Here is a 20,522-nt window from a genome sequence, read left to right on the forward strand (position 1 = left end):
TAACGAGGTGAATGAAGTTATCCTCTCTGGTTCAAGAGTCTGATAGTTGAGGGGTAATAACTGTTCCTGAATCTGGTGGTGTGGGTCCTGAGGCTTCTTTATCTTCTTCTTGAAGGCAGCAGTGAGAAGAGAGCATGGCGTGTGTGGTGAGGGTCCTTGATGATAGATGCTGTTTTCCTGCAACAAAGCCCCGTGTACATGTCCTCAAAGGTGGCGAGGGCTTTACCCATGATGGACTGGATTATATCTGCTACATTTTGTAGCATTTCATTTATTTATTTATTGAGATACAGCCCTTCTGGCTTTTTGAGCCACACCTCACAAGACAATTTACAATGACTAATTAACCTACAAACGATACATTTTTGGGCTGTGGGACAAAACCCACATGGCCACGGGGAGAATGTACAAGCTCTTTATGGATAACAGCAGGAATTGAACCTGGGTCACTGGTTCTGTAAAGTGTTGTGTTAACCACTGTGCTACTGTGCTGCCCCATTTTCTATTCAAGGACAACGGGGTTTCCATACAGGCCATGGTGCAACCAGTCAATATGGTCTGCACCACATCTCTATAGGTTTGTCAAAGTTTTACGTGTAGTGCCAAATCTAAGCAAACTTCTAAGGAAGTAGAGGTGCTTCTTCATAACTGCTCTTAGTTATGCATGAGTGCTGGGCCCAGGACAGATCCTCTGAAATGATAACACCAGAATTAAAAGTTGGTGACCCTCTCCACGTCTCATCTCCTGATGAGGGCCTCCTGCTTTCTCCCCCTGAAGTCAATAGTCAGCTCCTTGGTCTCGCCGACATTGAGTGAAACGTTGTTGCACTCAACCAGATCTTCAATCTCCTTCCTACATACCGATTCATCATCAACTAGTGACGGTAGTTTTGTTAACAAACTTGAATATGGCATTGGAACTGTACTTGGCTACACAGTCAGAAGTACAATTGGCCCTCCTTATCCGCGGGGGATTGGTTCCAAGACCCCCCGCGGATACCAAAAAATGCGGATGCTCAAGTCCCTTATTTAACTTGTCATAATGCCATGGTCTTTAAGACCCAGCGGAACCCTGGACTTTATTTAACCTGTGTCAGTGCAGTGGACATTAGGACCTGGCAGCACAGCTCTGAATCCACAGTGTTTCTGTTCACGAAAATAATCACGAGCATGATTGAAAATAAGGTGGATGCTCAAACAACGAGTGCTGGAGAGAGAACTTCCGGGTTTTCCTGATCCGCGGTTGGTTGAATCCGCAGATAAGGAGAGCCGACTGTAGAAAGCAAGTGGAGCAGGGGCTAAAGCACACAACCTTGTGGTGCACCTGTGCTGATGGAGAATGTAGGGAGATGTTACCACTCTGAACTGACTGGGGGCTGCAAATGAGGAAATTGAGGATATAATTGTACAAGGAAGTATTGAGGCCAAGGTCTTGGGGCTTAGTTGTTAGTTTTTGAGGGGATGCTAGTTTTAAATGCCCTGTAGTCAGTAAGGAGCATTCTGATGCTGTCCAGGCGTTGCAGCTGCTACGGACCCGTTGTGCCGGTAGGCAGATTCGCTACTCAGGTAGGAGTTGAAATATTTCATCACCAAACTCTCAATGCACTTCATCACAGTAGATGTAAGCGTTCATGATGTTGTTAAGAGATTAGTTTAGTTGGCCATTTGATTATTAATTTAATTAGTTCAGCACAACACTGTGGATCAAAGGACCTGTTCCTGTGCTGTCTGTTCTATGCTCAATGTTTTATGTATGTCGTTTAAAACTGTCAAAAGACTGCTCCGTTGTATTGAGAGACAGAGAGTCAGTGTCCTCAGGGAAAACATTTTGCAACAGTCCTGTCTTAAATGCGGAAGCATTTGTTTTTTTGAGTTAACCCTTATCTCTCGATTTCTCCCCCCGCCCCCCCATGAAGACACATCCTCTTCACATCTACCTTGTCAAGATGGCTCAATTTTTATGTTATTAATTGAAACACCACAATTCCTTTTGCATTCTAGCCTGTCTAACAAGACAATCTGTCCATTTCAGTTAACATTTCCCAAACCGCTCACAATGTATTCACATACAGTGCGGAGACCAGTACTACACAGAAAGTCCAGCTGTGCTCCAGAGATGTCCAGAGCACTGATGACATTCCACACTGTTGCTCTCACCCAGTAAGAATGAGGACAGACAAGAGAAAATCTGCAGAGAATGAGGACAGAGTTCCCCAATCTAACCAGATAAAGCAGCTATTCGCCTCATGCATTGCCTTCACTGCCTTTCCCTGGATACCTAAACACAGATTAGATGAACCCCTCTACTCATATTGTCGCATCTGGAATTTCCAGTTGGCGGACAATTTCCCTCCACACCGCTCTGTCCTGACACTTGTCGTTAACATCGTTGTTTTGATCCTTTATTGAGACTGACGTATTGGGAAATCATGTATTGGCAGGTTACCGCAGCGTTTGCCTTCTGCCGGCTGAGTTTAAAGAGATCACCGCCTCTCTTCTTGGAAGATCATCTGCTTGCAAAGCAACCACTGTCTTCCAAGGTCGTAGCTCCTCCGCCTTCCCCACCAGTCTCCTGCTGGGTCCGCCATCGGCCATCGCTCGTAACCCCGAGCAAGGGACCCTTACCAGGTGCTACTAGCTGGGTCAGCTGGACCTGGGATGTTTTGCTGGCCGGCAGCTGTGGCGGGGACACCGGGGATGGAGCAGCAGGGCCTGGGCCTGGGCTCGAAGTGGCTGCTGAGCCTGGGCGTGGTGGCGAAGGGCTGTGAGCAGATGCCGCAGGCAAAGGCGGGCTCCCGGAAAAAAATAACAGGAAACACATTTTCATCCTTAAGATCTTGTCCAACCCTCCTTTGGAAGGGATGCATTCTCTCGGTGTGTTTCTCCCACCTCCACCTCCTCCGTCTGCCACCACTGCTTCAATCCTGTTGCCATCTTCTACTCAGATCACATTGATGATATGGAGCTCCAAGTTGCTGGACACTTTAAGTTCCCCAGCCCATTCACTTTCTGGTTTAGACCTGTTCACTGTTCCAATGAAATTAGCAGACCCTCACCCTCTGCCCGTACATACTACACCTCTGGAACTCTGTATTCAATAATTTCAGATAACCAACCATTCCAGTTTGTGTCTGAAATGGCCAATTATGGTGTCAAATCCAGGAATGCGGGATGGGTGTAAGGCAGGTCAGGCAGGGGCTACGGGAAGGAGGGAGAAAGGATTTTAAGGTGATGAACCAGCTCTCTCCACAGACTCTACTGAATGATTTTATTTAAGATCTGTAGATATTTTTGCTTTTCAACCATCCAGGGAATGGCAGTCCACTGAATTAGCGCTCTCTCTATCATAGGTGCACCATGTTGCAGTGTACATAACTGATAAGACTCATGCAGCAACTGAGCAAGGTTTTTGTGAGGCACTTGCTAAATCTTCAAACTCTATGAATGTAGCAAATGGATGGTAACTATCAACAAGTTGTACTCTACAACACACACCTTTCTGATTTACACATCCATTCGTTATCTTTCTGCATTGCTGGGTCAAGACTCCACTGTGGTCATCTGCAGGCCACCACTTCCCATTGCCAAACAGGACTGGGCAGCGAAGGTTGAACTTATTCGGTCCCCTCTTCTCGTCCAAGCATTACATTACAAGAGGTTTCAGAACAGACTCAAACACATGTTCCCCAAACCCAACTGTATTCTCCACAATTGTGATGCAAATCTCTCTGCTGCATTGCCCCCGAGTTGGTACATGCTCCTTCACATCAAAGTCCAAATTGGTAGCACACAAACTCCTCCACTAACACCCGTCCCTCAAGTCAGTTCCAGGGAGCACCACTGGTTTCTCAGCCTTGCTGTCTGCTGATCTGGTCACTAAAATCTTTTGTAGTATTACAACACTCACTCAGAACTAACCAACTGAACCTCTCAAAGACCCCCCTCCCCACACTGGTGAACACACGTCCTGATGTTCTATAAAAACACAAAATGCTGGCAGAACTCAGCAGGCCAGACAGCATCTATGGGAGGAGGTAGTGACGACGTTTCGGGCCGAAACCCTTCATCAGGATGAACCCCGAAACGTCGTCACTACCTCCTCCCATAGGTGCTGTCTGGCCTGCTGAGTTCTGCCAGCATTTTGTGTTTTTATTTATTTCCAGCATCTGCAGATTCACTTGTGTTGTCCTGATGTTCTAACTGTCCACTGAAACTCTTTTGAATTTCCTTTGGATAAAGCCCATTTCTCAGGCACACTCTCATCCAATCTGTCCACCCTGTCTCCTCCTCATGGGGTTGGTGACAGTACAAAGCAACATAAGGCAGCTGCCATGTGTAAGTTGATCAATTCAAGCTGCTTACCTCTTTATTGATGAATCCATCCTTGTTAATGTCATATAGGTTAAATATCCATGTCAGCTTCTCATGAACGGTTCCTCTCAGTAACACTGAAAGGGCCATCACAAAGTCCTGAGGATACAAAAGCAGCAAATGATTCACTCCTCGAGAGTCACCTGTTGTAGCCAAATGTCAGTGACTACCTTTGGTTTCTCACCTCTCCTTAACCCTGTCAGTGACCACAACCTATAACCAACATCCAGAGACCCGCCCGCAGTATGGTGTAGCTGACAGCTCACATTGCCCTCCAAAGAAAGCCCAAGTAAGTTGGAGGCAGATTCAAGGGTCCAGTGTGTGAAACAGAAGACACAGATTGCAAATAAGCACCATAACTATTTAAAAATGAATAGTGAAATACTAAACTGAGCATCCAACTAAACTAGTGCTCATATGAACTATCATTTAGATTGCATAATTGCACAAAACTACAATGCTGAACATTCAGTCACCCTTTCACTTAACAGATACACCATTGAGACTCCACAAGATATAAAGCTGAAGAACCAAACATGCTACAAATGTCTACTTAACTAAATAAACATAGGGGCTTGTCTATATCTGCAGTGCTCTTCCTCAATGGTCCTTCACCATGAAGCCAGTCTTGGAGACAATGGAAAGTGACCAAGTTTCCCATACATGCTATTCTTATACCCCAAAGGTGCCCAAAACCAGAAACCAGTGCTATGGCATCCAAGCCAACCAATGGGAAAGATCGGCCTCATGTTTTAAATAAGACAATCAACAATCCACATCACAGAAATGATTTTCGATCAGCAAATGTCAACCCTCCCACATGACATCCCACCATATAGGAAAGGAGAAAAGGTAATGGTTTCAGTTCTGCACGGGGCCCTGCAGTGGCAATTCAATGAACTGACAGCAATGGGAATCTGAGATAAAACCAAAGGTGCTGAAAACACTGAGCAGGTCAGGAAGCATTGATGGAGGAAACATGATCAGTGAGTTCTGACCTCAAGACCCAAAAGTCAAGTGTTGGCTGCTGAATGCTTCCAGAGGCTTCTATGTCAACTGTGAGAGAAGCAATGGGTGTAGACACAGACTGAGACAACTGGCGACTGAAACTACTACTGAATGTGTTCAGGAACAACTTCACAGTGTGAAAACAGTGTGTGAATATCTTCAGTACAAACCTCACTGTGTGAACACAACCACATAGTGTGAATATCCTCAGTATGAACCTCAGTGTGAACACAACCACATAGTGTGAATATCCTCAGTATGAAACTCACTGTGTAAACACAATCGCATAGTGTGAATATCCTCAGTATGAACCTCAGTGTGAACACAACTACATAGTGTGAATATCCTCAGTATGAAACTCACTGTGTAAACACAATCGCATAGTGTGAATATCCTCAGTACGAACCTGTGTGAACACAACTACATAGTGTGAATATCCTCAGTACGAACCTCACTGTGTGAACACAATCGCATAGTGTGAATATCCTCAGTATGAACCTGTGTGAACACAACTACATAGTGTGAATATCCTCAGTATGAGTAACCTCACTGTGTAAACACAATTGCATAGTGTGAATATCCTCAGTACGAACCTCACTGTGTGAACACAACTACATAGTGTGAATATCCTCAGTATGAATAACCTCCCTGTGTGAACACAACTACATAGTGTGAATATCCTCAGTATGAATAACCTCTGTGTGAACACAACTACATAGTGTGAATATCCTCAGTATGAATAACCTCACTGTGTGAACACAACTACATAGTGTGAATATCCTCAGTACGAACCTCACTGTGTGAACACAACTACATAGTATGAATATCCTCAGTATGACTAACCTCACTGTATGAACTCAACCGAATTGCCAACCCTTCCACAGAGTGACTTCCTTCACAGTTTGAGTATCCTCATGTTCTGAACACCAGCAGGGTGTTAAAAGCACCACTGAGTGAGCAATACCACAATGTGAATACACTCACTGTCCTAAGAACTACAAGCGGTAAATATCTGTGTGGCTAGACATAGCTCAAAAGCTATCTATAATTTTGCTGATGACACCATTCTTGTTGGTAGAATCTCAAAGGCTGATGAGGAGGCATTCACAAGCAACCTATCAGCTGGTCGAGTGGTCTATCTTAAACCAAGTGTCAGCAAGACCAAGGAATTGATAGTTTACTTCAGGAAAGGGAAGTCAGGAGAACAGACACTAATCTTTCCTCTGGGTGAGTGACCAGATCCACACAATATTCTCCAAATTAGGACATAACATCCCAACATAAACTTCAACATAACATCCCATCTCTTGTACTCAGTACTTTGATTTAAGAAGGCCAATGTGCCAAAAGTGAACCTATGTACCTGTGACACCACTTTCAAAGAATTATGGATATGGATTCTCCAATCCATCTGTTCTACTGCATTGACTCAATTTCCTCAAATTCTACCCTATCCAGACCCTTAACAGTCCATGTGGCCCAGTTAATACCAGGGAAATTAGAATCTCCCACTACTACAAACCTACTATTCGCACAACTATGAACAATTTCTCTAGACACCAGCTCTTCAATTTCCTGTTGACTAAGGGGTTCTTAGTTCATGTTGCAGAAGTTGAATTTGTTGTTTTGTGCTCCTTTCCATGACTTGCCTGGTGATGCTCCGTCTACCAATAGCTATTTTGAAGTTGACAGAACAAACTTATCAGAGAACAACAGTACTTCCTCATTTTTGGTCAATCAACTATCCAGTACTTGTAATTGCAGCTTTAACTTCATAAGGCACTTATGGAAGAACTGGAGCTCGGCATACTTTCCACTGATGTAGTCCTCAGACACTGGAGTCTCTGTGATCTCCTATCCACTGCACTCATTCTAAGAGTAATGTTGAAATATAAAACATACCAGATCTTACAGTCTCTTCACAGCCTCCTCTTGCTGAAACCTCTGAAGTCAAAGCCTCAACTCCCCACTCTTCATTCCTCTCAAGCTAAACCCTCAGTTCTTACACTGGCACATGATCACAATATCTGCTCCACTTAACCTTACCTTCCTTTTTATTGATTAAAGTACTCTGCAATTAGACATCAAAGAGATTTGACTTTTTAAAGTTTCACATGCTCACCTTCGCTCCTGGCTCCCATAAAATTAAACTAATAATGTCATAATGGGGGTGTAGGGAGAGGACCCAAAAGCAAGACACAGACACTGAACTACCAGGAACAGGATTAGGCATGAGAAGGAAGCAAGGGAAGTGAGGAAGAAAGGACGCTGGACATGACACGGGCCCGGGATGAGACAAGGATTCCGGGCCTGGGCTAGGACTTGAAAAGGATAGGAAACCAGGACATGGAACTGGGGACTCAGAGCCTGGGCTAGGACTCCGAGCCAGAGATTGGACAAGGACCTAGAACCTGGGTCTTGACTCGGGCTCAGATCCCAGAACCTGGCGAGGACAAGACGTGGCTACAGGACGAGGAGAGGCACAGGACTGGACGTGAGACTTCTGGACAAGGGAACCCCAGCACCGGGCAGGGCAAGATACTCCTGTGCTGGGCGAGGCACATGGACATGACAAGAACCCAAAGCCTTGGTCGAGGGAGAGACAGGAACATGGAACACCAAACCAGGACCCCTCCTTCGGTACAGGACGTAGGGCCGGGACCCATAACTCAGAATACTGAACAGGACGAGACAGTTCCCAACACCAGGTAGTGGCAAAACGGCCGGACCTTCCCAGCGAAGGCGTGGACACAGACAGACAGTTCCAAACAGGGTGAGGCTCCAGGCCGAGGCAGGACTAGGGAAGAGATACAGACAGGGGATTTGGACAGAAACAATCCAGCAGCCTAAGGCTGAACCCTGAAGATGTTTATGAGGCCAGCCCAAACAAGAATCAGCTGCCTCAACAGAAGCTGGGGAAACCCGGAAAACCTGGAATAAGGATCATGGACCGGACCGTGAACCGGAATGCAGATTTCACGGACTGGACCAAGACAAATAATCAACAAGACTTGCTGTGAGGTTTGCTTGCTCTAAGAATGCTCACACTGTGAAGGTCTTCAGAGTGAGAGTGCTCAGACTATGAAGCAAGGTCACGCTGTGACACCTATACAGCTGCTCGTTAATAAAATAACTAATCAGCTAATCTGGTTGAAGCTGACAGAAAGGCGAAAGTAACACTGGAACTATGCCCTGGGCTATCCTGTTGTACATCTCAATCTTGCTCGAAACATTGACTGTTCACACTTTTCAATAGATGATGCCTGACCTGCTGAGTTACTCCGACATTTTGTTTGTTTCCAGCATCTGCAGATTTTCCCTTGCTTGTATATTTCATCAGCACCTGTGGTCTAAAGCTCCTTTACCTCCCTGTCTGGCATACTCTATCTCTGTATAGAACATGGTTCATGAAAAACATTAAATTATCTTTTCAGTGATACTGATTGAAAAACTGTGTTCTAGAGACAGCCATAGATGGTACTCATTCGTTGGGTGATACCTCGAATTTGATGGATCCATTGTGTGCACTGTCGAATGCATTGAACAGGTAGTGGGCATACATACTGGCATCTAGGAGAAGAAACAGACATGAATCAGTAAACTATTATACAGCTGAAGGAGAACATCTGTTGAACTTTATTGAGCCCAACGTTCGACTGTCCTTCCTAATTGCTTCTATGCATTGTCTAGCTGTTGATAATGATGTCTACCAAGACACCCAAATCCTTCTCATACAGTGCACTGTCTAACTCAAGACCCCCCATTGTATAATTATATCTAATATTTCTATTCCCTATAGGTAATACTTTACATTTACTTATATTAAATTTCATCTGCCATTTATCTGTCCACATCTGGATTTTGTTTAGATATAACTGTATGGATTCTGCTGCCTGTCCCCCTAATTTTGTGTCATCAGCAAATTTTACTAGCTTATTTGTTATGTGCTTATCCAAAATCATTGATGTAAATTAGAAACAGCAGCAGCCCCAGAACCAATCTCTGCAGAATCCCACTTCTTACATCTTCGATGTGTGAAAATGACCCTCCCACCTGGATGAATTGTGTCCTGTTTCTGGGCCAACTCTTCCCCCATTTGCTCACCTTACCCAGTCTGAATGTTAAAAGATTAGACGCGGCAAAGTTGTTTCCCATGGTAGGGTAGTCTGGGACAAGAGGGCACGACTTCAGGATTGAAGGACGTCCATTTAGAACAGAGATACGGAGAAATTACTTTAGTCAGAGGGTGGTAAATCTGTGGAATTTGCTGCCGCGAGCGGCTGTGGAGGCCAAGTCATTGGGTGTATTTAAGGCAGAGATAGATAGGTTTTTGATTATCCAGGCCATCAAAGGGTGTGGGGAGAAGACAGGGGAGTGGGGATGACTGGAAGAGTTGGATCAGCCCATGATTGAATGGTGGAGCAGACTCGATGGGCCGGATGGCCTACTTCTACTCCTATACCTTATGGTCTTACCCTGAATTCCTACCTCCTGTAATTTGATTATTAACCTCTCATGGGGTATCTTGTCAAAATCCTACTGAAAGTCCAAGTAAATGATATCAACCACTGTTATCATAAATTTTAGTTGCCTATTCATAGAACTTCAGCATATTAGTAAAACATGATTTCACTTTTCTGAACCTATGCTGGCTTTCAGCTAACATGCCTGTTCTTATCAGCTGCTCTTCCAGCTCATTCTTTATTATTGTTTCCATTATCTTGCCTGCGGTACATATTAAGCTTACAGGTTACCAGGGTCAGTGCAGTTACCCTTCTTATACACTGGGACAATGTTAGCCCATTTCCAGTCCTTAGGGATTTCACCAGTCTTCAATGACTTTTGAAAAATATATGTTAGAGGTTTGTATATATAATCACAGAGCTCTTTATGTATCCTTGGATACATGTTGTCTGGCCCTGGAGACTTATTAACTTTTAGCTGAAGCAGCACCTCACTCTCTAAGATCTCTAAGTCACTTAAAACAACCTTATTTTTCTCTAAACTTACTGGCATATTGCGAACATCTTCACAGATGAATACTTTAGCAAAATATGAGCTACGATTATCTGCTATGCCCTTCTTTGCATAAGTTATCACCCCACTATTATTCCTAACACACTTAAATTCCTCCTTGATAAAAACACAAAATGCTGGCACTCAGCAGGCCAGACAGCATCTATGGGAGGAGGTAGTGACGATGTTTCGGGCCGAAACCCTTCATCAGGATGAACCCCGAAACATTGTCACTATCTCCTCCCATAGATGCTGTCTGGCCTGCTGAGTTCTGCCAGCATTTTGTGTTTTTATTTATTTCCAGCATCTGCAGATTCACTCGTGTGCCTTTAACTTCCTCCTTGACTTTTCTTTTCCTATTAAAGTGAAAAAAAATCTCTTTGGGTCAATCTTAGTATTATCAGCAATATCCTTCTCAACCTGCCTTTTGACAATCTGAATTTTCATCTTGACCATAGTCCTCATATTTTCATATGCCCTACGGTTAACACTATTACTATTTTTCTGTATTCCTTATATAGCTGCCTTTTCTTCAATAATTTTTATGTATATCTTCATTCATCCATGTAGTTGATCTATTGTTTTTATTGCTTCTCCCGACCTTGGCTTTGAACTTTTTCTGCACTGTGTGTATTACCTCTTTAAACTGACCACATTGTTCCTCAACTGACTGAATGTCAAGCAGTTCCTTCCAGTTTACCTTCTGAAGTCTGTACTACATCTGCACAAATTTTGTCTCTCTGAAATTCAATTTAATGGCTTTGGTTTTTACTGATATACTCTCCCAAAAAAACTTTGACACTGACGATGTTATGGTCACTTTTCCTAAGGCTCAACATCTTCTGTACTCAAAATTCTATCCAGATTGTTACAGAATATCAAATCTAGACAGGCCTCTCCTCTTGTTGGTGTATTAATATATTGGGTCAAAAAACAGTCATGCAATAACTTCCCAGTAATCCATCAGTCACTAGGTTCTCCCACTCAGTATTTGGGAAATTAAAGTCACCTATAACTGTAACATCAGCCTCAGAACTTGCCTTTTTAATATTCTGATAGAGTTGTTTATTAAAATCACTATCAGCATTAGGGGTTCTATAACATCCACCCAAAGTTATTCCTTTATCCTTATAGCTTTCAGTTCTCACCTAGATACTTCACTGTCTCGATTCATCTCCTATTATAAAGAGACTCATGTTTACATTCTCTCTTACGTATACAGCTACTCCTTCACTATTACAATCTTGCCTATCTTTCCTAAGTATATAATTTAATACTATATTCATCACCATTCTTTGAGGTCAGTCAGGTTTCAGTTATTGCTATTATATCATACTTATACACACTTGCATATAATCCCAGCTCATTTACTTTATTCTTAATACTTCTTGCATTTATACAGGCTATCCTTACCCTTTTACTGATGTTTTTCATCTGACTCCAACCTATTTTTTTATATAGTTTTGAAGCCTATAATCGGCTTCAATGTGTTATTCTCAAATAAGATGCATCAGAGATCTATATACCTCTTAATTCTGGCCAGCATTCCTGCATAATGTCATGTTGGAGTCAGTGAAGAATACGTGGCCTGAACCAGTGTATCCTGCTGTCTTCACTACTGAACCCATCGACATGATGTGATCATATCCACAGCAGGGACAACATTCCAAAGCTCCATATTTGGGAAGGAACTGACATCCACGGTCAGAAGCCTCAATCTACGGGCTGAGACCTCACCCATACGGACAGAAACCGACCGTTATTCAGGACCCCATGCATCCACAGTAGCAATCGAACCAATAAAGCTCTGTAACAGCAGCATGGACAAACCAACTGTCCATCTTCTACCAGTCTCTACCCCCACAGACCAATCACAGGTCAGTTTCTAACACCACTGACCAATCGCTGATCAGTCTCTACCACCACAGACCAATCACAGTTTCTAACACCACTGACCAATCGCTGATCAGTCTCTACCACCACAGACCAATCACAGGTCAGTTTCTAACACCACTGACCAATCGCTGATCAGTCTCTACCACCACAGATAATTCAAAAGGTTATTCTCTACCACAACAGATCACAAAAACCTTTGCAACCACAGAACAATCAACCACCACAGGTAACTCTCTACCACAACGGACCAATCACAGAACATGAGGACAAGTCACAGGTCAGACTGCCCCTTGAGACAGAGGCAAATCAATCACAGGACACATTCTGCCATCAGAGATCAATCACAGGTCGGTATCCACAACAACAAATCAGTCTCTAGCACTGTGGACCAAACTCAGGACAGCCTCTGCAAAAGGGTCCAATCTCAGATCTGTCTCTCCTATTATCCTATTATCAGAAACTAATCATTTGTCAGCTTTTACTACCACATACTATTCAGAATCAATCTCATCCGCCACTGAGCAATAACAGGTCAGTCTCTGGCGCTGAAGACAAATCGCGTACATGCCAGTACCTGCCAGATGAGAACAAAAAAAGGAGAGTCTATGTTATCTCATACAAATCATTGACCATAAAATGCAGGAACAGATTTAAAGAATTTGGCCAATCGAGTCTGCTCCGTCATTCAATCATAGTTTCCTGTAAGATGGCAGCATGTTTAATCACAATGTTTTGGCTTCAATGAGTTCAACAAAGATGTTATTGTCTTTTTTTAAAATCTATTTTTACAATCACAAGACCCAGCTGCATATTAAAAACTTGTGTTTTTCCCATCAGCGAGTTGCTCATTGGTGGGGAGACCGAAGGAGCTGGATTGGTGCAGATCTTGCTGAGTGAGTGAGACCCTGTTGGACATTGTTAACGTGGAATGCTGTAAATGCGATTCACTGATTTATTAGCTGTGTGGCCTCCGTCATATCAGCCTGCTTACAGCCACCCAAGAGCGAGACGTCTCCAGCAGAGGCACAGTGGTGCTGCATCCCAGCTGGAGTCGACGCTGCCTGGCAGAAGACAAGCTGTATTGCGTTCGACTGCAGACTGCTGCGATATTCATGGACTCTGGGTCTGGGACTACATTACTTTTGTGTGACTCTATTTTACTGATATCTTACGTGTGCTTGCTATCTGATATGAGTTATGTGCATCTTGTGCTGTGTGTGACAGCTGGTACTCTGATTTGAACCTTGGCCCCAGAGTAATGCTGCTTCATTTGGGTGCATGAATGACAATTAAACTTGAATGTGAACTGATTTATTATCCTCTTTAACCCCATTCTCCTGCCTTCCTCCATCACCTTTGATGCCCTTCCAAATTGGACAAACTGAATGGGAGCAAGAGAAGAAGCAGCAATTTCACTTAGGTCAGCGATTCCTGGCAGTTTTCAGAGTTGGCCTGCACCCCCAGTCAGTGAACAGGATTCATTAGAAAGAGCGAATAAATATATGGTGGGGCAAGCGGAGCGGCCATTTTGTGAATGGGCCACTGTTGGATGGCTTTAGCTAATCAGGCTTTGGCAAGTTTCTTCTTCTTTATTCCTCATCTGTTAGGGCATAGCTGTGCAGTGAGAATGACTCAAGTGACCATATTTAATTCTTTGTGTGAGATGTGAGAATTCTCAGAGATCTCGAGCCTCCTGGATAACCAGCAGCTGCACTGAGCTACAGTTCCTTGGAGAACATGTTAAGGAGCCGGAACTACAGCCCGACGACCTTTGGCTTATATGGGAGACTAAGGAAGTGAAAGATAGGATCTACAGGGAGGTAGTCACCCCCAGGTTGCAGGAGCAGGGTGACGCTCAGGAGAAGGAAGGGAAAAGCACACCCAGTGCAGAGAACCCCCCCCCCCAATAATAAGTATACCTCTTGGGATAATGTTGAGGGGAATGACTGACCAGAGGAACCACAGTGACTGGGAGCCTGGCACTGACTCTGGTGCTGTGGCTCTGGAGAGAAGAGAGGTGAAGAGGACTGTTAGTATTTCATAGTTAACAGAATAAAGATGAGATTCTGTGGATGTGATAGAGACACTCCCAGGTGCAAGAGTCAGGGATGTCTCAGATTGGGTCCACAGCATGCTAAAGTCTTGGTACATATTTGCACCGATGACATAGGTAGGAAATGTGAGGAGGTCCTGAAGAGAGATCTTAGGGAACTAGGTAGAAAGCTGAAAAGCAGGAGCTCCAGAGTAGTGATCTTTAGACAGTTGCCTGTGACACACCAGTGAGGGTAAGGATAGGATGATTTGGCAAATGAATGCATAGCTTGGAACTGGTGTAGGAGCAGGGGTTCAGATTTATGGATCACTGGGATCTCTTCTGGGCAAGGTACAACCTGTACAAAAGTGGCGGATTACACCTGAAACCAAGGGGGATCCAATATCTGGGCAAGGTACAACCTGTACAAAAGTGGCGGATTACACCTGAAACCAAGGGGGATCCAATATCTGGGCAAGGTACAACCTGTACAAAAGTGGCGGATTACACCTGAAACCAAGGGGGATCCAATATCTGGGCAAGGTACAACCTGTACAAAAGTGGCGGATTACACCTGAAACCAAGGGGGATCCAATATCTGGGCAAGGTACAACCTGTACAAAAGTGGCGGATTACACCTGAAACCAAGGGGGAACCAATATCTGGGCAAGGTACAACCTGTACAAAAGTGGCGGATTACACCTGAAACCAAGGGGGATCCAATATCTGGGCAAGGTACAACCTGTACAAAAGTGGCGGATTACACCTGAAACCAAGGGGGATCCAATATCTGGGCAAGGTACAACCTGTACAAAAGTGGCGGATTACACCTGAAACCAAGGGGGATCCAATATCTGGGCAAGGTACAACCTGTACAAAAGTGGCGGATTACACCTGAAACCAAGGGGGATCCAATATCTGGGCAAGGTACAACCTGTACAAAAGTGGCGGATTACACCTGAAACCAAGGGGGAACCAATGTCCTTGTGGGCAGATTTGCTAGAGCTGTTGGGGAATGTTTAAACTGATTTGGCAGAGGGTGGGAACCAGAGTAAAAAGACTGAGAATGGGGTTTACAAACAGGGGCAGTGCATAGTGAGACTGTTAGCAAGGAGAGGCTGGTGAGAGGGCAATGTAAAGGGGGGAAAAATTAAAAAGGGTGATAAATACAGGGCTGAAGGTGTTATATTTGAATCCACGCAGTATACGGAATCAAGTAGGTGAACTTGTAGCACAGTTACAGATTGGCATGTTTGATGCTGTGGGCATCACTGAATCATGACTGAAAGAAGATTTTAGATGGGAGTTTAAGATCCAAGGATACACTTTGTACTGAAGGGACAGGCAGCTAGGCAGACAGAGGGTTTGGGGTGGCTCTGTTAGTAAAATATGAAATCAAATCATTAGAAAGAGGTGACACAGGATAAGAAGATGTAGAATTGTAGAGAGAGGTAAGAAACTACAAGCGTAAAAAAACACACACAGTGCTGGAGGAACTCAACAGGTCAGGCAGCATCTATGGAGATGAATAAACAGTCGATGTTTTAGGCCAAGACCCTTCTTCAGGATTAAGAACCAAGGATGAAGACACCAGAATAAAGGTGGAAGGAGGTTCAGGAGATAGCTAGAAGCTATGTGAAGCCAGGTGTGTAGGAAAGGTAAAGGGTTGGGACTAAGGAATCTGATAGGAGGGTGGGCCACAGGAGAAAGGGAAGGGGGGGAGCTGGGAGGCGGTGATAGGCAGGTGAGAATAGTAAAGGCCAGAGAGGAATAGAAGAGAGGAGGGAGAAGAAAAATTTGTTTATGTGAAGGAGAAATCAATATTCATGCCATCAGTATGAAGGCTACCCAAATGGAATATAAGGTGCTGCTCCTCCACCCTGAGGCTGGGCTCATCTTGGCACAAGAGGAGGCCAGGGACCGACTTGTTGAAATGGGAATGGGAATGCAAATTAAAATCTTTGGCCACCAGGAATTCCAGTTTTGGTAGTTGGAGCAAAGGTGCTGAATGAAGCAGTCCCCCAATTAATGATGGTCCCACCAACATAACAGAGGCTGCATCAGGAGCACCAGGCACAATAGACAACCCCAGCAGAGTCAAGGTTGGAAGGACTGCTTAGGGCCCTGAATGGAGGTTAGGGAGGAGATGAATGGGCCGCTTGCTGGGATTGGTGGGGAGGAATGAATGGACTAGGGAATCAAGGAAGGAGCAATTCCTGCTGAAAGTGGAAGGGAGAGGCAAAGATGTGTTCAGTGGATAGATGAGAGGGATAGATAGAGTTGACGTGAATAGGCTGTTTCCATTGAGAGTACGGGAGATTCAAATGAGAGGACATGATTTGAGAGTTAGGGGGCAAAAGTTTAAGGGAAACACGAGGGGGTATTTCTTTACTCAGAGAGTGATAGCTGTGTGGAATGAGCTTCCTGTAGAAGTAGTAGAGGCCAGTTCAGTTGTGTCATTTAAGGTAAAATTGGGTAGGTATATGGACAGGAAAGGAGTGGAGGGTTATGGGCTGAGTGCGGGTAGGTGGGACTAGGTGAGATTAAGAGTTCGGCACGGACTAGGAGGGCCGAGATGGCCTGTTTCCGTGCTGTGATTGTTATATGGTTATATGGAGAGGTAAAGATGTGTTCAGTGGTAAGACCCCTTTGGACATGGCAGGAGTTGCAGGGGATGATATGTTGGATGTAGAGGCTCATGGGGTGGTAGGTAAGGACAAGAGGAACTCTTTCACTGTTAAGACGGCAGAAAGATGGGGTGAGGATGTATGGAAAAACGGAGGAAATGCCCGTGAGAGCAGCTTCTGTAGTGGAGGGATGGAAACCCTGTTCTTTGAAGGAGGGCATCACTGATGTACTGGAAACGAAAGCTACATCCTGGGAACAGATGTGTCAGAGGTGAAAGAACTGAGAAAAGCAAATACCATTTTTACAGGAGATAGGGTGGGAAGAGGTAGGGAAAGGATGGTATGGAAACCATGGTGAACAAAGGATGTAGGAAGCCTAGTTAAAAAGAAAAGGAAAGCTTACGAAAAATTCAAGAAACTAGGTACTGAAAGAGCTCTAGAAAGTTACTGGGTTACCAGGAAGGAGCTTAAGAATGAAATTAGGAGAGCTAGAAGGGGCCATGAGAAGGGCTTGGTGAGCAGGATTAAGGAAAAACTCAAGGCATTCTGCAAGTATGTGACGAGTAAGAGGATGAGCCACGTGAAGAATAATCAAGTGCAAAAGTGGAAAAGTATGTGTGGAGTCTGAAGGGTTAGCAGAGGTACTTAATGAATACTTTGCTTCAGTATTCACCAGAGAAAAGGACCTTGGCAATTGTGGGAATGACTTACAGTGGACTGAAACACTTGAACATGATGACATTAAGAAAGAGTATATGCTGAAGCTTTTAAAAAGCATTAGGTTAGATAAGTCACTGGGACTTGACGAGATATATTCCAGGCTACTGTGCGAAGTGAGACAGGAGATGGCAGAGCCTCTGGCAATGATCTTTGCATCATCAATAGCGACGGAAGATTGGAGAGTTGCAAATGTTGTTCTCTTGTTCAAGAAAGGGAGTAGGGATAACCCAGGAAATTATAGACCAGTGAGTCTGACTTCAGTGGTGGGCAAATTGTTGGAGAAAATCCTGAGAGGCAGGATTTATGAAGAGTTGGAAGGACATAATCTGATTAGGGAGAGTCAGCTTGGCCTTGTCAAGGGCAGGTCATGCCTTACGAGCCTGATTTGAGTTCTTTGAGGATGTAATAAAACACTTTGATTAAGGCTGATTCTCCTTTGTCTATCCTGCTTGTTAGCTCATCAAAGAATTTCAACAGATTTGTCAGGCAATATTCTCCCTTGAGGAAATCATGTTGATTACAGTCTATTTTATAATGTGCCTCCAAGTACCCTGAGATCTCATCCTTAATAATTGAGCCCAACATCTTCCCAAACACTGAGTTCAGACTAACTAACCTATAGTTTCCTTTCTTCTGCCCCTCTCCCTTCTTGAAGAGCAGAGTGACATTTGCAATTTTCCAGTCTTCTGGAACTATTCCAGAATCTAATGATTCTTTTTTTTTTTTTTTTAATAATTTTTTATTGCATTTTTAAATGATTACAAAGTATGAAAAAACAATGTATATAACCCATACCCCCTCCCCTTAACCCCTCCCCCCTAACTGCCCCATAGAAAAAAAAAAGAAAGAAAGAAAGAAAGAAAGAATGCCTGGTGGTTGGAAGATCTCCACATGCTCCATGGAGTTCGTAATAATTTTAATATGTATATTTATTTCTTTCCCCTAATAACCAATTGTTTCATCTTAAAAGCATCTATATATTTAATCCTGTCTTTTGTAAATAAGGGCTCCAAATTTTCAAAAATGTTTCATATTTATCTCTTAAATTATAAGTAATTTTTTCTAATGGAATACAACCATAGATTTCTTTCTTCCAAGAATCTATACTTAAATGTGTATCCGATTTCCAAGTAACTGCAATAGCTTTTTGATTCTTGAAAGATCATTACTAATGCCACCACAATCTCTTCAGCCACCTCTTCCAGAACCCTGGATGTACACCATCTGGTCCAGGTGACTTATCTACCTTCAGACCTTTCAATTTCCCAAGGATCTTCTCTCTAGTAATGGTAACTTCACACACTTCATGCCCCCTGACACCTGGAATTTCCACCATACTGCTTGTGTCCTCCACAGTGAAGACCGAGGCAAAATACTTATTTAGTTCATCTACTATTTCATTGTCTTCTTTTACTACCTCTCCAGTATCATTTTCCAGCGGCCCAATATCAACTCTCGCCTCTCTTTTGCACTTTATATATATATATATATATATATATGAAGAAACTTCTGGTATCTTCTTTAATATTATTGACTACCTTACTTTTGAATTCCATCTTTACATTCTTAATGACTTTTTTAGCTGCCTTCTGTTGGTTTTTTAAAAGCTTCTCAATCCTCTAACTTCCCACTAATTTTTACACTATTATATGGCCACTCTTTGGCCTTTATGTTGGCTTTGTCATCTCTTGTTAGCTACGGTTGTTTCATCTTGCCTTTAGAATACTTCATCCTTTTTAGACAATAGACAATAGGTGCAGAAGTAGACCATTCGGCCCCTCGAGTATTTGGGATATATATATCCTGCACCTTCTGAATTATTTACAGAAATTCCAACCATTGCAGCTCTGCTGTCATCCATGCCAGTATTCTTTTCCAGTAAGTTCTGGCCAACTCCTCTCTCATGCCTCTGTAATTCCCTTTACTCGACTCTAATACTGATACATTTGACTGATACATAATATTGATACATAATAACTGAAATCACATTAACTGGCCTATAATATCCTGTCTTATGCTTCCCTCTTTTCTTAAAGAATGGATTGACATTTGCAGTTTTCCAGTCCTCCAGAACTATTCCAGAAGCTACTGATTCTTGAAAGATCACTACTAATGCCTCCACAATCTCTTAAGCTAGCTCTTTCAAAACCCTATGATAGTGAAGTCCATTTTGAGTTATGTGATTTATCTATCTTAAGACTTTTCAGTTTCCCAAGCACCTGCTTAATAATAGCGATTACATTCCTGCCTCCTGCATTCTTGAATTTCTGTCATACTGCTGGTGCCTTCCATAGCAAAGCCTGATACAAAATACTTAGTGAATGCAATTTATTTGTCCCCCATTACTACATCTCCAGAGTCACTTCCAGTGGTCCAAGATCCACATTAGTCTCTTTTGCTATTTAAATACTTGAAAAAGCTTTTGGTATCCACTTTTATATTATCAGCTAACTTAGCTCCATACTCATCTTAGAGTCATAGAAAACTACAGCTCAGAGACAAGTCCTTCAGCCATTAGGCAATGCTATATCATTTAAACTGCCTAGTCCCACTGACATGCACTCAGACCATAGCCTTCCCTAGCCCTCTCATCTAGTACCTATCCAAAATTCTCTTAAACATTGATATTTAAATCACAACTACCATTTGTAGAAGCAGCTCATTCCACTCTCACCACCATTTGATTGAAGACGTTGCCCCTCATGTTCCCCTTAAACATTTCACTTTTCACCCTCAACCCATGACCTCACCAAATAATTAGTGGAAAAAGCATGCTTGCATTTATCCTATCTATACCCCTGCTAATTTTTTATACCACTATCAAACCTCCCCTCAATCTTCTACATTCTAGA

The 20,522-nt window shown here is 43.3% G+C and overlaps 1 protein-coding gene across 1 annotated transcript in view; it reads right to left on the reverse strand.

The window, feature by feature from the left end:
- LOC132405280 (Kv channel-interacting protein 1-like) overlaps nt 1-20,522 on the reverse strand; it is a 320,304-nt gene that overhangs the window by 198,775 nt on the left and 101,007 nt on the right. The window contains exons 4-5 of the mRNA XM_059989963.1: nt 8,879-8,949; nt 4,363-4,470 (exon numbers count right to left, since the gene is read on the reverse strand). Of these exons, the coding sequence (XP_059845946.1) occupies nt 4,363-4,470; nt 8,879-8,949 (179 nt within the window). The remainder of the gene's footprint in view (nt 1-4,362; nt 4,471-8,878; nt 8,950-20,522) is intronic.

Source organism: Hypanus sabinus, chromosome 15 (genome assembly GCF_030144855.1).
Source record: "Hypanus sabinus isolate sHypSab1 chromosome 15, sHypSab1.hap1, whole genome shotgun sequence".
In the NCBI taxonomy this organism is placed as follows: domain Eukaryota; kingdom Metazoa; phylum Chordata; class Chondrichthyes; order Myliobatiformes; family Dasyatidae; genus Hypanus; species Hypanus sabinus.